A 17312-nucleotide genomic window follows, 5' to 3' on the forward strand; every position below is an offset into this window, starting at 1 on the left:
TAGAGGATTCTAATATTACTTGGCAAGACATAGTTACTGAACACACGACTTCCACCCCAATATCATTGGTTTTGCCTAACTTAGGTCATAAGGGAAGCCAACTGCATAGAGAATGTGTGTGCTGCCCAAAGCTTCCACATCATTTCCAAAATCTTTGCAGTGTTCACAGCATCTGCTCCCAGGCAGCCCAGGGTGCTGCAGGACAGGAATGGAGTGAGTTAGGAAAGCTACAGGTACGCCAACAGACTTGCACAACACCTCCTGCCCAGCCTAGGAATGGTTACATAGAGCAATCCACGAGCACCAAAACTCATCGTGCACAAGAAAAAAATGATTACAGCCATGTAATCTAATACACTCTAATGGTTGAACTAGTATGGCTGAACAACTCAAGCATTTCTATTTGCTTTTGACCCTGAACAAAGTGAAAGTTGTAGGACTAAATAATTTATCTATTTTGAAACACTAAGTGGCTGACAGGTACCATAATAACAAATGGAAGAATATCATTCCAAATATATGCCTACAAAACTAGTAGAAAGTAAAGCAATGAGAAGATGGAACATAATAGGAGGACAAAACATGTTTAAAAAAGAGGTGCATTCTTTCACAGGTTGAGAAACATGCAGAATGACACAACAGACATGCTGTTGAACCCAAGTCCTCTTTCTAAACACCCATACCTTCCATGCTTTACACACAGCAAAGATCAGCAATTACTTTTCAAAGAATCCTTTATATGGTAAATATAAGCTGATTATGAAAAAACTAAATTAATACATTTTTACTGTCAAGATGAACATCATAGGTAAATTTGAAAACAACAAAACTAGTCCCTCCAAAAACATTTTAAGCTTCAATTTCAACAATTACTTTTAATTTCCTTTCATAATGTTTTTGCTTGTTGCAAGACTATAAACACCTTCATTTCTTTTTCATTTCCTTGAAACATGAACAGGGAATAAGCTAAACATCCTTACTCTCTCATTGCTCTCTTCAGAGCACTTACATTTATATATTTCTTCCAGGAAATGGATTTGACAAAGCATCAGTAACACTTTTATTTTCATAGCACTTCCAAAAATGATATTCTAAGCCATAAACAGCATTTAAAGAACTAAGTCCTCATCTCAGAACTCAGAGGGAAAAAAATTTAACACCCCTCACCCTCAAAAAATGAACTAAAACTCCCAAATAAATAACAGATAGTGATCAGGCCAAAAGAAGAACACCCAGCCGAGCTTACTTCCAACATAAGTCAACTGAGTTTGCCCTCATCATTACTCAACACTTTTTAATCTCTTAAATGGATTTTTGAAGGTTAAAAGGATATCTTTTTTTGGCTCTTAATGATAAAAGTTAGCCTGAAAGCATATTTTCTGGTTTATTCCTGCATTTTGGGCACATACCATGCAGTCTACTATTTCTCACAAAGGCGTTCATCTTGGCCCCAGCTCCAGCGAAGTCTGGATGAGTAAACTGGTCACGTGTGCAGTGCCACATTACTGGCCACACTTTCTTGTCATGGCTCTTTTGTATCACATCATTGTAGGCAGTTATTTAAAGGATTTTAAAGGTGCAGGATGATACCTCCTGTTTGAGAAGTATTTTATGAGAATGTTTTTGTACAATGATCTAGCAGAGAAGGTAGGTCACCACAAGAAAGGCTTCCAGATAATGCAAGTGCTACTTTAAAATCAGCTGGGATCACTTCCAAAGTTAACACCTCCCTACAGAAACATTCACTCACACAATTCCAGGTTTTATCTGACAGGCATTCTGGGAAATACTAGTATTTTAATTGAGTCCCAGCCAGCAAAAGGATGGGATTTACGGTGCAAACTAGACTGCACTAAATTTTTGCCTGAAGTGAAAATACTCACTGGTATTCCCTGTACAGCCTCATTTACAGCAGCTTGAACTGAAACCATGGAAGTGGCTGCATATGAATTTTTTTTTCCCCTGAGAGACAATGTTGGAGCATATTGACGTGCACAAGTACTGCTTCAGGAAGTCCTAATGAAATGTGGCTGGCTTAATCACTGGGCTTTTTATTTGGACACAACACCAAATTCCCATGAAAAATGAAGTTGGGGCTAAACTTAACATCAGCTTGACCGAGCAGCTCCTCGTATCCGTCTGCTGTGCCATTATTTTGGGTCTGTGAGGGTGATTTTGCCCAGGCAGAGAGTGTAGGAGGAGACAGACACAAGAGGCAGCCCAGCAGCCTTACCTGACTGCCCGGGTGGTGGAACTCCTGACGCTCCCCTGGGCAGGCACAAAAACACCGTCAGGACGGCGGCTCTGTTTCCTGAGCACGGCTCGATGGCGATCGGCTTAGGAGCACCCTGGAGAAGGAAAACACCCAGGTTAACCTTTGAGATTTCCATTCCATTTTCACTTGTGCACTTTTTGGGGTTTTTTTTAAGGCACGGTGTAAAGTTGGGAAGATATTTTTTCCGTTGCATTCAAACAGATTGTCTGAACTGTGTTAATTGACTTAAAAATGGGCACTGACAGCACATGCTGCAGAGCTAACCAAACAAAAAATAAATTCTCATAAGGACAACAAAATTTTACTGAATTTTATAGCTTGCTAAATGTAGTAATATCAAATTAAAGCTTAGAAAACAGCAAAACCTTTTGATATACACATTGGTATCTGAGAGTAGCCAACTTCCCCATCTCTATTAAGAAGTATCCATGTGAAAGAATTCTGCTTCACCAGCATCCATCACCTAGCCTGCCTAAAGCCAAAACTATAAAGTGAGTGCAAATCTACATTATATACCAATAGCTAAAGATTGTCAACCTCACTTGAGAGCCCCAGACCAGGAATTCTGCCTTCTCTCTGTCTGTCCTGCTAAGGAAATGATTTCTACAAGGCAGGAACTTCCTGATTCTTTTTGCATATGCAAAATATAGGTGCAGTTATATATTATATATATATAATATATATAATTATATAAATATATAATTATATATATAATTATATATATTAATAGTTATATATTATATTTATAGATGCTTAAAAACTCTCTGAAAATGCTGCCTGTGTGATAATCACCTTGCTTTATCTTCTATAAAGCTATGATAGCAGTGGTGTTTATGGTGGGGGGTTTGTGCTGTTACCAAACTCTCATTAAGTACATAGATAATTTAATTTGCAGCTAGCTTTCAGCTAAATGGTTGCTACCATATTGTTCTTGATTTACCAAGGACAGTAGGAGTTGGGAAAAAAAAAGCAAAGCAGTCCACAAAGGCAGAGAATAATAAGTTTTTGAGATGAAAATTTACAATGTAACCACATTTCCATGTTTCTGAGCTTTGTGTTCACTCAGAGATAGGCATTTAACTTCTGAGAGCTTAAACATTTAGTCAAGCACTAAAGATATTTCTAAAAACATTAGGTCAAAATCAGCATAAGCATTTCTTTCTTTTTTTGTTTGTAAATTTTCTAAATGTCTGTCATGTTCCAAGGCAAAATATGAGTTCGACATTTTGATTCAAAATTCAAAGCCAGAAAACTTTATATTTACATAAAAAATGCAATGTATACAAAAATGTCAACTGATTCCAGTATTCTAAGAAAAAATGCTAGTTTAGTCAAGTTAAATACACTGCAAAGTACTTGATATAAGGAAAACAAAGGCACTTCCATCATGTAAAGCAATAATCATTTTCTATTTTTCTACCTCCAAGTAACCAACATTTATTACTGCTCAGTGAAAAATATATATACTTTTTTTTTTTTTTTAACTTCCTGGTCATATTTAAAAGGCATTTCTGTAAATTGTTTTAAAGTGACAGCATTAAAGAACTTGGATAAACAATGACATCTAATTTAAAAATGCCATGCCATAGGTAATGACAACTTTCACCCACCAAAAGCTTTACCAAGTGATAAAACAGAAAACTAAACCCCCAAAAGCTCCAGCTGGTGTTACTAATGCAAGCAATAGAGCATTTAAGTCAATATTCCTGACTTGACACAACGGCAAATCAAACAACTATTTGGAAACACAAAGAAAATGAAATCTTCATTGTAAAATGTAATTCAGAACACTTTATGCAGACACACAACTGAAAGGAACAAATTCACTGCAATGACTTTTAATTTGGTGATTACTTTCTTACAAATCCACATGATGATATTTTCTTCTGCTGTGTAATATGAACTCTTTGATCAACAGGCGCCATCCTTCTCTGTTTGAAGTTTATACTAATGCTGTTCAAAACACAATTGGAGGAAATGATTTCTGATAAATACTCTTTCAAAGGACTTCATCCAAAAATAAAATACAGTAAAAATTTTGGGCTTTTTTTTCTTTATAAAAAAATTATGACTGCAGAAGCAAGATGTCTTATCTTGACCTCACATCATTCAGGTTCCCTAGCAAAAATAACACAGTAGCATAGAGCAAATGATAATAATTTAGATAGCCTAAGGTTTGTCACTTGTTTAAAGATAAATACATAACCATGAATCAAAGTTATTTCATAGGGACATAACATGTTCTCTGAAATACACCATTTATCATGCATTTTCCACGGGTTTTTTGGAAGAGATAAGGTACAAGTTTGTTTGCCCAAAGCAGTAAGCTACCATGATTTACTTGCTAGAATTATCTTTTTTCCTTTTCCCCTTGTAAAGAAAGTGACTTACATTTTTTGTCAAAACCTCAAATGACAATCACAGATTAATAAAACTTTATCAGTGGAAGGCATAGTAAACAAACACTTCTTTGATAAACTTTTAGTCCTATAGTCCCTTTTTTACATACACTATGACAGAAAGAGGTGTGTCAGCTGGGAAGGTGAAAAAGAAAGTGGCAGAGAACTACGAAGGAATAAAAGGATTAAAGAGCATATATTATTAATATTGATAGGGAAAAAAGAGTAACCCAGAGGATATAGAAAGACTAAATAAGTGGAGAGGGTAGAGATTAAATCAGGTAATAAAAAAAATAGATAAAGTTTTATCCACAATTTAAGTGTATATTCATGCATTTATTCACAGAAAGTATCAGGAGACATCTTCACATGTTCCTAGATTTTTATTAGAGAAAACGTTCTACATTCTCCCAGTATTTTCCTGAAAGTCCTAAAAAGCCAAAGTTCAGCTGACTGGTGAGTTTATGAGGAAGTACCAAGCTTTGGGAAGATTCTTTTGGATCTGTTTCAGTAAGAAATAGATTTTGGCCGAATAATTTCTTTTCCTTCACAGGACAGATGACAATATTCCACTGCTGGCAGAAAAACATATATATTCATGCTTTAGAAAAGAAAGCATCAAAAGAGGTGAGTACATTTATTTATTGTATTCGTCCATTTGGGAATAAAAGACTTGATCAGCTTTAGGAGTGCAGAGCAAGGAGAAGCTGGGAAGTGGATTTTGTCCCCCTTGGTGGGTGGGATGGGCAGCAGAGAGCAGTAAGATTTTAAAGGTGCTGTGTGAACTTGTCCAGTGTCCAGTCTCAAATTCTAACCAATTTCAGAAGTGGCAAGCAGTGATATGAGAGAGGAAGAACCTGAAGAGGTGAAAAGAGCAGGAGAACAGTGACTAAGGGAATGTTCATGGATTGCTCTAAGTATTCAGCATCTCCTTGGGCAAAATGCACTGAAACTTCAGCACCAATTTGAACCTATGAAAATATTTAATATTGTGAATATGGGAAGATGAAAAGTATAAAGAGTTTTGGTCTATCGGTATTCCAAGAAGTGGTACCTCTCAGAAGTGCTATAAAACTTTTGATTTTCAGTACTAAGTAATATCCCTCTATATATTTTCTTCAGCAGTCTAAGTTAGGTGCATCCAATTTTAAAAGTGCATTGTTATACCATAAGACAAATACTTCACATAAGACTAAATGGCTGCAAACTCATGCCAAAAAAGCAATTAGAAAATTGAATCAAGGAATTAAGGATTAATGTGAGCATGTTACACCTGTCAGAAGCAATAAGTATTTTGACAAGAACAGAATAAATTTTGACAGTGTGCACAAATACAGATCTGACATATAAATCAAGTATTAAAATGCAAACAGCTATGCATTAATCACTGTAATGTTTCCTACTAAAATGGTCTTGGTAGTACTTACAAGAATTCATTCTAAATAAAACTTCAGTTCTTAAAAACCATCTTCTTATACTTCTTATTGTATTAATTAATTATGTCAATTTAAACTTAGTTTTTAATCACATTATTAAAACAGCATTAATCTGGTGAATTCCACACCAACTAAACTAGATACCTTGGCAAATAAACAATCAAATCTGTTGTTGCAACAGGATTAGGACCAGACTCGGAATGCAAAGAGCCATTTTTCTGGATTTTTAATGTGCAAGACTTCAGAGAGGAAAAAATGGAAAAAAAAAAAAGAAAAAAAGACTGTGTCCTTTGAAGAGGTAAGAGATGCAGAAAAGGAGGAAACATAAAATTCAGACTGTTATATTACAGCAAGTATTCACTTGCTGTCGACTTCTGGTGCTTTTCCTAAATTCTTTGGTTATTTTCTGAGTTACATGATTTATTTGGGATATACAAGTCTCAGATTCCAAAATGCATTTGAGTACCCAGTTTGGATTTTGGTCAAGTTAAGTTGCCTACATGCAAATTCAAAAGCCTCAAGAAGCTGTTAGTCTTACTATTAGTATCAAAAATTTCCCAAGACCTGAAAGTTGTCTCTACCTGCCAGGCACATTTTGGTCTCTTAAATGCCTCCTCTGGCATTCTTGCAGCTGCCCTGGATGTAGAGCTCAATCAAGATAGCTGTTCCCAAAACATCCCTATCAAATTAGGTTTTTACATTGCAGTTGTGGCCACTTTCTTTTAAAACAGAGTTGAAAGCAGAGATTAACTCTGTTTTTTATGGTTAGAGGATGAACCCTGCTTACCCTGTTCTGCTTTTACTAAATGCAGCTTTGAGGTGAAACTCTCTGACCTATAACTAAAGATGAAGTGTCAAATGCTGTGATTGTTCTGACCATTTTCAGCTCAGTAAAGGCAGACTTCTCAGCAGTGCTAAGAAAAAAAAAAAAAAAGAAAATTCGCCCTCTCAAAATCACAGAATTCCACTGATGTCATTTGGCTGGGGTTTTTTGGGCCATTTTCCTGGAGAAATTCCAACTGTCCCTTGTGCAGCCATCCTTCCAGGAGAAGGAGATGGCAGACTCCCGTGGCAGACAACCTCCATCCTGCCTCCACCTGGCTGTTTCCACAGTCATTTACCAAGAGAATCAAACCCAGCAGTAATGTCAGAGGAAAGAAGCAGCACTGTCTGCTCCTCCCAGCAAAATCCCACCACTTTCATAGCACCTGCTGCTGTCCCAAGGAGAACCTGACACTTCCAGAGTGCTGGAGCTAAGGCAAGGCCAGGAACAAAGGCTGCCATCAGCACTGCTGGTTCTCTAGCCTGACAGTTCTACACCACATTACTATTCCAAGTGTTGGGTGAACTAATGAACTAATGCTCATTAACATACTTTTGAGTATGAGCTTCCCACCCACCCACAAGTTTTGACAATTTTCTCCACAGATTTATTCAATGAGTAATGAGCTTTAATGATAGCCCAACCAAAAAAAAAAAAAAAAAAAAAGCTTTCACAAAACATTATTTGTGTAAGGGAGAAATATACTTCAGGAAACACAGAGACAGCATAAATAAATAAACAGGGCTGGGGTACTGAACATTGCTTGTGGCTGTAGAGGAAACACCAGTTCTTCATATGACTCCAGGGTTTTACAGAAATTCTGAGCATTTACTGAAGACTTTCATTTAATACATCACATAAAGTTCCTCTCTTGCAATTAGTGAGTGCAAAGCTTCACCTCATTTCAACCAGCAAGAATGGCCCAGAGCCCGAGTGTCCTCAGGACTTAGAGTTTCTACACTGCACCTTCTTTTGCCTGAGGTTTTCTAAGTGATTTCTAGTTTTGGCTAATGGGGTCTCACTAACCTATTGGAGGTACATAACCACACTACCAACAGCAGCAAAATCTGGTGAACTTTTTGCTGTATCTCATAATTCTTCTACCTAAACTGGAAGAGACAGAGGCAGCCACCTTGCTTCTGTGACCAACTGAGTCATCCAGCTTCACCAATTCACTGGGAGGACTCTACCAAGCCTACTAGCCCTTCAGAATGAACAAGTTTTACCTGAAAACTTCTAGCATGTCTAATAAAGCTTTATTGACAATTAAATGCAACCCAACCAAAATTACACTAACATTTCTCATTATTTTTTTAACAGCAAATTATCTTTCCATTGTAATTCTGCCCCACTGTTTTTGCAGAACACAAATCATTAATTTCCTTGTTTCCAAATAGAAATGGAAATCTCAGACTATACTGGAACATTATTTTCCATAAGAAAAGCAGTGGAAATGAACAATAAATAGAATACATTATGATTACCAAGCTGTTATTATGGCCCCAGTGCACAAACTGCATTGTTATCCTTCGATTTATTGTCTTGCTTCTCTATCTCAGCTCTAACAATGATAGACTGTATTCTTTCATGCAGTCTTTCCTGAGTGGAATATGGTTGTTAATTCTGTACTGATCTGAAATTTATATATTAGTCTTAAAGTGTTTATGCTCAGAAGAGTCATATTTTTAATATAAAAACTATGTTTATTTATGACAAAGTTACTCTCAGTTAATCTAGTAAAAGACTTCATTTCAAAATCTAATACTATGTCATGTGGCATTTCATTAGCAAGAGAGTTATGAATTGACATTCTGATAAAAACTGATTTACTGAGACCAAGCTATGAGAAACACCTGTAGATGCATTTGTTTTCAGTGAGGTTTCCAGAAAGAGCTCCTTCCTTATCAGGTTTGCTATTCAGTTTTTGTCCTACTGCCTAGAGGTCGCTTTTCCTGAACTGTGACACCAGTGTGCACTGCCCTGGAATTTTCTTGATTGTCATGAGAGGCTGAACAGAGCACAAGACCTTGAAGTTAAAACATCAGGTGGCTGCAAGGAACATTGATTGCATTTCTTTATGTGTGTGCCCACATATGCAGTTCCCTGTGTCTTCATACTGTTAAATAAACTTGGTTTTACTTTACTATTACATCTTGCCCATTAATGAGGGTAATTCCAGGTTAATATGGAAAATATTGAACATAACTTAGAGCTGATGGTGTGTGTAGTAGTTGGACTGGATTACTGCCAGAGATATCCCCTAGAGCTTCCAGAATATTCCCCTATTAAGCTCTATGAGTCTGATTAAAGGCTGGCAGTGACAGCGTCCAGTTTGTGAAAAGAAATTTATCTTGGCAGCATCCAGGTAGATCCTGTTGGGAAAAGCACCTGAGACTCTGTGTCTGTGGCATATACCAGGAATCATGTATCCCCAGGTACCTTCCTGTAAATTCTTCTGACTGCCATCCTGTAAGTCAAAGTGGTGCTGTGCAGTGAAGTGATGCTAATGGGCATTTGTTTCCCAGATGGGCATATCTGCTGGATCTCCAAGGATTAGAAATGAGAAGTGGAGAATTCTATTATTCCTTTACAATTCAGCCTTAAAGACTTATCCATGAAAACTCATTTCCCTGGGGATGAATAACTGACAGTCCATCACTCTTTGAGCTTGGGCTGATCTCTTAAGAGCAGAGACTCACTCCCATGTGTCACAATGGGTTAATCTTACCCTAGACTGCCTGTAGAAGAGGACATGGTCCCCTCAGAGCCACTACTAACTTTCCAGGGTTGGGAAAGATGAAGTACAAGGCACAATTTAAACTCTGCCTCACTTGCAGGCTGACAGTGTGGCTGTGGTAATAGGCATGGCTAAGTGTGAGCACAGTACAGGTTTCTTTCACTGAGAACAAGCGAACGGAACCAGCTGCAGCTTTTTGAAATGTCCATGAGGAGCCCAGAAGGGCAGCCCTTTGCTCAGGGGGGGGTTCATAAAGTTTCAATCTGTCATTGTGACAGTGAAACTCAGACAGAAGGCAGAAGCTCTGGCTAACAGTTATCTTTTGTGACTGCATAGATCTTATTCCTGCAGCTCTGCATCACCCCAGAGTCATAAAAGATAAGGTTTGATCATCATTTAGGAGATCAATGCCAGATGTGAGGGTTAGGCAAGGCAAATGTCCTAAAAGGATTATGCTGTATTTTGCATTTCTTGCAAAATTGGAAAGAAAATATAGTACCCTGTATGTCATCCAAAATACAGTGTTAGTGAACTTTTCCTCAGCAATGCCTTTTCAAGTTCTTTTTAAACCTCCTGGCCACATGCAGGATGCCTAGTGAATGACAAATTAAAACATTTCTACCTGGAATTGTAAAAATAAAAAAGAGAACTAAATCAAGACATTGTGAAAACTAGCTGTCAGCAGAAGGGATTAAAGTGCAAACCTGGCAATATTCTTAATGTCAGAAAAAAAATCTTAATGGCACCAGAATAACAAATTACTTTCTATCATAACTTACACAGATCACAGACTAGGGAATATAGGGAGGACACAAACGTCTGAAAGCACGACATAGCTTTTATTTTCAGTGTCCTTGCCATGGCCCAAGGACAGCTGTAAAGTGTGTACACCAGAGCCAAAACCATTCTGAAACAAATGATCCCTGTTTAAGATTTGGAAGTCTGTAGAAGTTTTCATCCCAGTGACTGCACGTGGACATTGTGGATCCAATTGTAGCTGCTCCAGCAGCTGGAAGAGCAATGAGAAATAAAAGATTTCTGTTATCTAAGGAAAAGGAATGAGAAGGCAGCAAAAGGGAGCCTGGTTTTGCTGTGTTATGTGGTGGTAGCAGCAGCATGTGTTAAACTGCTTTGGCAGTGGTTGCTGCCAGCAGGGGAAAAGGGAGAGGGAAGGTTGGCAGGAGTGCGAAAGTTCAAACCAGACCTTGTCTAAGGTGTTGCAAGATGTGTCTCACTTTCCTCTCTTGAGGACCTCCATCACCTGCTCTGACCATTCACCAATTTGAAAACATAATTGAGTATTTTTCACTCTAATCTCATGAATTAATTCAAATCCTAAATATCAGCTGCTTAAATCAGCACAGCACAAGTAGCAGCAGAACTATTTTGATTTACACCAGCTGCAAACCTGACACTATGTTATTCATTTATTAATACTGTCCTGGAAAAATCCTGCAAATAAACTCAAGCTCAAGTATTATCACTTAATGTTGCTTTCTAAGATGCTCCCCATCAAGATTGTTAGTACTCACTGTGCTCATATTCAGAATATCACTAAAAGTGCACCAAAAAAATGGAAGCTACAGGATCTAATCTGACAAATAATTAGACACATGAGAATTAGTGCTTGGAGAAACCTTGCGCTAAAGCAAACATGATTACTTGCATGAATGAAACTATTTATTCTTGTTACTCACTTTAGTTCAACATATCTGATGGAATACTTTTTTTTTTAAAGAGACAGTTTTTTACTATTAAAAAAAGAAAAAACTACTCCTTTAAAATATTACAAAACCTGTATAATTTTTACTAATTCAGTACAGATCTACAGTATAAAGTATTTGCTAAATCCCACTTACACGGGAAGTAAGTGGGTCTTTTTTGGGGGGTTTGTAGGGGTTGTTTTGGTTTTGTTGGTTGGGGGTTTTTTTTGTTTTTGTTTTGTTTTTTTGGTTGTTTTGGTTTTGTTGGTTGGGGTTTTTTTTTGTTTTTGTTTTGTTTTATTTTTGGTTTTGGGTTTTTTTATTTTGGTACGTGTGTTTGTGGGTTTTTGGGGTTTTTTTTGTTTTTTTTTTGTTTGTTTGTTTGTTTGTTTGTTTCGGGTTTTTTTGTTACCATATTCCAAGCTTGCTTACGCTCTTGGGCATTGCTAACTGAAAATGAGTGCTATGGAAATATAGCCCAGCTCAACTCACCCTCCTGCTCCAGACATATTTCCTATGGCACAGCAGAACTTCCAGTTATGTCATATATTTATTATTCTTTTCATTAAGGTGGTACTCAGCCACCACCACCAAAAATCGTGATTCACATTAAATTCTATAGTCCCAATCCTTATTGCATGAAAGTATTTATTTTGCTTCAGAAACTGTTCTCAGCTTAAATTTGACATTGCAAAATTTAGCAGTGGTGATGATGATTTTAGCATCTTATCTTCAAAAGAAATACCATTTAAACAGCAGACTGACCACCTTTTTGAAAGTTTCCTTGAAAATTCACAAATTTGTGAACTTTTCATTGAAGTTTCCCTCAGAGCCCTGCATTGTTAAGATTTGTACTCTGCCCATACATTTTTCTTATCTAACCAAATGATTTCTCTTCCCTAAGTTTATGCATAAACCTTAAATCACTGACAAGACTAAAGCAGAGAAATGTTTGTCCTGTACATCAGTCAACAGAATGGTATAACACATTTACTTTGGGTCTCTATGTAAACTCTGATTTATTTTAGTAGTGGCTAGAGGAAAAAGAGGCAGATAACACATTTTATTTTCTGATTCCTCTTCCCCCTTCCCAACACCTTTCCCAGACCTATGAAAATAAAAGCTCTGTATCAAATGCCACTGGCTAACAATAAGCAGAAGGATCAGGAACTTATTTACTTCAGCAAGGGTTGAGATTTGAGATCAGTCACCAAGCAGATGTTATTTCTGAAGCTGAAAGTTTTCATGATGATTGTTACTATGGAAACCAAGCTTTGTAAAATATTCCAAACAAACCCTTCTTTATTACCCTGGGCTGTAACTACAGCGCTCTGCATTAAGGCTGCATCCCACGGTAAGTTTTCAACTGTGCACATTTTCTTTCTGGTTATTTGCTTTCAGTAGTAATCACAAGACAGAGTTTCTGTAGGTCTAAGAAGGGACTGTATGACAGTACCAGCCATCCATAAAATGACACACACTGTACCCATTCAGCACTAAACTCCTGTCTCTTTCATTTCCCCCCTCCTGTGGGCAGCCACTCAAATCAGTGTTTCCCTGTTCAGCAACAGTGAAAAACAGGAACCCACTGCTAATTCCTGTGGTTAGATCAGCAGCACAAAACCAGCAGTGGTTACTAAATGCCAGCCCCAGCCTCTTTAGCAATTAAACCATTCTTCATTCTTAGTAGACTTTGTGAAGCCCATGAGTCAGCCAGAAGGCATCTCTCAGTGGCCTGTCATGTCATAACCAGGAGTCCCAGACCTGCTGCTCTCTTTGTGAATCTACTGGAGGAGTGAAAGTCTGGATCCCAGTTGCAGTGAGGGCAGGGCGGCTTCAGCACTGCAGGATCCCCAGATCCCAGTGCATCCCCAGGGACAGGGCACAGATGTCACTGCTGGGTGACCTGGAAGCACCATGGCCTGCGCCAGTGGGAAGGGGCAGGTGGAGTCCCACACCTGTGCTTGGTATTTTAACCACGTCCCCCCTTGCTACAATCCAGCTCCCAGAGATGGGGAACAGGGCAGACTGCAAGCAGAGGTTAAGGAGTGGCAGCTGGCTTCTTATAACATAGGGAAAGGAAAACTGTACTTAAGGCTAAGCAAGGAAATGAGAAGGAATTTTATTACAGAATGTACCATGTGGACACTGTGAATATTCATTTTCTGAGGCCTTTCTGTCTCTTTTTACAGAGAAGTCCTTATAAAGGATAAAATGATACTAACATCTCAAAATATAGGTATGTTCAAGACAGGTGTGGTCACAACTGATTATTACAATTAAAATTACAAAGCCATTTTCATCCTCAACTTACTGCCATGTGCTCATAGTCTCCTTTAACTTTTTATACTGTTTTTCTGTTCAAATAGGACAACTTTACCCAAATCTTTCAGAAACTTCTCAGTTATCTTTGAGATGTGTGACAATTGCGTTTTTCCCCTAATACCAGTTCCATCCAGAGCTTACAATTTAATTTAAAACTTGGCCTTGACTCAGGTAACATTAAGGATTCTTGCTTTTCATTATTGTAAAACAAATCTGTTTTAAAATACAGCAATGCAATCAGAGCACAATTAGATTTCCATAAGAATATACAGAAGTATGGGACTTTGTGTGCCACTGGCATCTATTATAACACACCAGAGCAGGAAAGCATTAAGCAAAAGAACACAAGTAAAGAGCCAGCTAAAGAGTTTCAGTTGTGGTGATTTGTTCTCTTGCAATGGTGTGCTGAAGATAATAATAAAATTAAAGATATTTATAAAAGATTTTAAGCGTGAGAAATGTGTGGCATAAGACACTCTGGAAAAAGGTCACAGACAAAGCAGGCATGTTTTATGAAGATAGAGCTACAATTTGGAAGTGACTGTGTGGGACAGAATACAGAGAATGCAATAAAGTCATGGCACATGTCCTGGTGGACCAATGCCCAGAGAGGGGAGTGCTGTAGCTCAGTGGTTACAGGAAGGTGAAGGGTCCAGAGAACACACAAGCTGTCTTTTCACTGGCAGCTCTCTATGGATAACCAAAACATCTTCAAAGATTTTGTGTCTGTGAAGTAGGGTGTGCTTTCTCCATGGAGGAGGAATTATGGATGTCTGGGCCTAACGTGGCCAAAGCCAAATCCTCTGGATGGGGTACTCAAGGGATCACAACAGCCATGCAAGAAATCCAGCTACCCCCTACTTCCCAGCCTGAGTAAGCTCAATTTAAGGCCACATGGACTTAAGGTGACCTTCCCCAAACCCATGGAATTGTACATACATGCAGGTAGGCTGCCTTCACAAAAACCTGCCATTATTTCTTACTGTGCTATCAGAAATCTCTGGAATATGATGTTGGAGGAAAAATTTAAGCATAATAAAAGCTAAGTCAAAGACCTTGAATGAAAAATCTTCTTGAAAACCTCCTCAGTCCCAGACAGAGCAATTTCTCATAATTCCCCAAATGTCTATTGAAATGAGTTGCACTAAAAGGTTCTAGAACCATCAATATATTTAAGAATTTAATAGACGTCTTTTAGTCCTCTTTGATCATAAATTGCCAGAATGGTTTCTACTCCCTCCAGTTTCCTTGTCCCTGATTTTCTGCTGTGACATTTCTGGATGACTTCCAGTTCTGATTGTTGTAAAGTCCTTGTTTTTGCAGAATCACCTAGTGTAGAAATTTGCAATTCCAAACACTATCTTTTTTGGTCTGTTTATCAGCTAACAGTCTTTGCTCAAGCAATCTTTGCCCTTCACATTCCAATTGGTTTTGTCCTTATTCAAACTTCTATGAATTTACCATAAGTAATGTAATTTAAAACATAGATTAATATTTTTCTACATTTAAGAAAAAAATTATCTTTGGGCAATCTTTAGTGATGAGAAGTATCTGAACATACACATAATGACAGACTTAATTTAGATCATTAATATTTCACCCATTCCATCTTTGTAATACTGAGATTTATTCTTATATTCTCTTTATATATTTAAAACATTTTTTTAATGTTCACATGAAAGGCCTCTTTGTATAATTATAATTTTTCTTCAGCTTGCCTGGTTTTGTTCATTAGAGTTTCCTAATTTTCTGTGAACTGCTGAGCAAGCTGAAGATTTTAATTGGATATATCACTTTATTTTTTTCTTGTAAGAGCCTTCTTATTAAAGGCTACCCATGTAGATCATATAGATGTTAATCAGCTTGCATCTGTCCTTCTAAAAGATTCAGTTAGGTCCCTAATTAACCATCTGTAAACAAACCTTTGCTCAATAACAGGGCTCAGGCATTTCTTGTGAGGTAGGAAAAGCTGGTGAGGGCCTCCTGCTACCTCTCAGCTCTGCTGTAAATATTTGACTCCTCTCAGTATACAGAAAGTAATTGGAAAAAGACAAGTGACTCACAGTCTAGATTGCAGATCACTGGATTCTCTCTAATTGAGTAATTGTTATTATGAGAAAGCTTTAAAAATTGCAGGTGTCTGTTGCTCCCAGGAGGTGTCAGGTGCTTTAGCAGCACTAAGAGTTGTGTATTCCAGAGCTGTAAGAAGCCAGGACAGAGAAAACTGTACATTTCCTATGATGAAAGTCAGGAGAGCCAGTCTTTAAAAATAAAATTACTTCTGCAGATAAAAAATGGGGGGGGGGGGGTTTCCCCTCCAGAAAGAAAGGCGCATTATTCTGTGCATTTCCCAAGATCCTGGTCTTCCAGAACACCAATGGTCACTAGAAAATTCTTTCATATTTTTGATTTTTTAATCAATATTAGTCTCCTTTAAGCCTGTTTTTAAAGCTCACATCTCCCTGACTTTACACTGTAGCACTTGGCACACTCTGCAGTGATCACAGGAGTTTCTCACCAGCTTCAGGAAGGGTAAATAAGCACCCTAATAAATTTGGTCTCTCACAACCTCCTAGAGAACACGTGGATACTTCATGTGCAATAAGGGTGTCCTTTTTTCTAATAACATATTTGGCATTATACACCTAAAGCACTCTATATTTATATCTATCCCATTCCCAGCATGCTCCTAAGGACCACATCTGCTCACAAAGACTTGATGCACACCCTGTAGCTCTTTTCTTATGGGCTGCTCACAGCTGTGACAGAGACAGACACTGTTATTGTCCATGCTTAGGAGCAATTTCTAGTACAAAAGAAAACCATCTTCTCTGTTCTTACAAGCAGATAACTCACAGACTTGTGTCAGGAGGCATTATTCATTTTCACCACACAGAAGCACATCAAGGGTGCCACTCAATCACATGGAAGGGATTACAGCTACTCTGAGGCACTTCCAGTCCTGCCATCATATCTATTTCTCATCCTTCCCTCTTCTCTCCAGTACCTTACTATAAATTACAGGTATTACCTACATTGCTGCTAATCCACACCTAAAAAGATTTTTGTGTGGTGACCACAAATACTGGACCATTTGCACAAAACACAGGGAAGTCTCTGCTTTTCCACAGCATGTCCTGAGAGCAGGAAGCATGACAGAATCCACATCACTTGGCACGCGTGACTTTAGAGGCAGATACTCATTTTGATTTAGTACTAATATTTCAGTGGTAATGTTTTATGCTTTCCACCAACATTTCAGCAAGGGATCATTGTGACTCCCATGTTCAAAGAACTTTAATTCTCCAATTGATAGAGCTGTTTTCTGAACAGCACTTGTATGTAATTAGGTCCCTATTATATAGTGTTTAGGAGCTGAGAAGGATCATTAGGAGTTGAAAAGAAAATAAAGACATAAAATGAACTTGCTAATCACCAAAGGTTGAAAACAAAAATGTATGAAGGGAGAAAGCAGAGCCACAAATCAGAGATCTAACCTTTTTCTTCAGTTCTGTTTCTCTCAGTGATCTCCCTCAAGATCCAGAGTTGTTACAGCACATCCATTTCATATTGATTGCAACAGATTGTGTAACACGAGACATCTTGTCTTTGCA

At 37.9% G+C, this 17312-nt stretch overlaps 1 protein-coding gene across 3 annotated transcripts in view; it reads right to left on the reverse strand.

Annotated features, from left to right (window-relative positions):
- ATRNL1 (attractin like 1) overlaps positions 1–17312 on the reverse strand; it is a 433970-nt gene that overhangs the window by 47570 nt on the left and 369088 nt on the right. For all 3 annotated transcript variants that reach the window (XM_041461314.1, XM_041461315.1, XM_041461313.1), the window contains one exon: positions 2234–2348. In XM_041461314.1, the coding sequence (XP_041317248.1) occupies positions 2234–2348 (115 nt within the window). The remainder of the gene's footprint in view (positions 1–2233; positions 2349–17312) is intronic.

The sequence above is a fragment of the Pyrgilauda ruficollis genome, unplaced genomic scaffold, assembly GCF_017590135.1.
Source record: "Pyrgilauda ruficollis isolate IOZ18807 unplaced genomic scaffold, ASM1759013v1 scaffold15, whole genome shotgun sequence".
Lineage (NCBI taxonomy): Eukaryota > Metazoa > Chordata > Aves > Passeriformes > Passeridae > Pyrgilauda > Pyrgilauda ruficollis.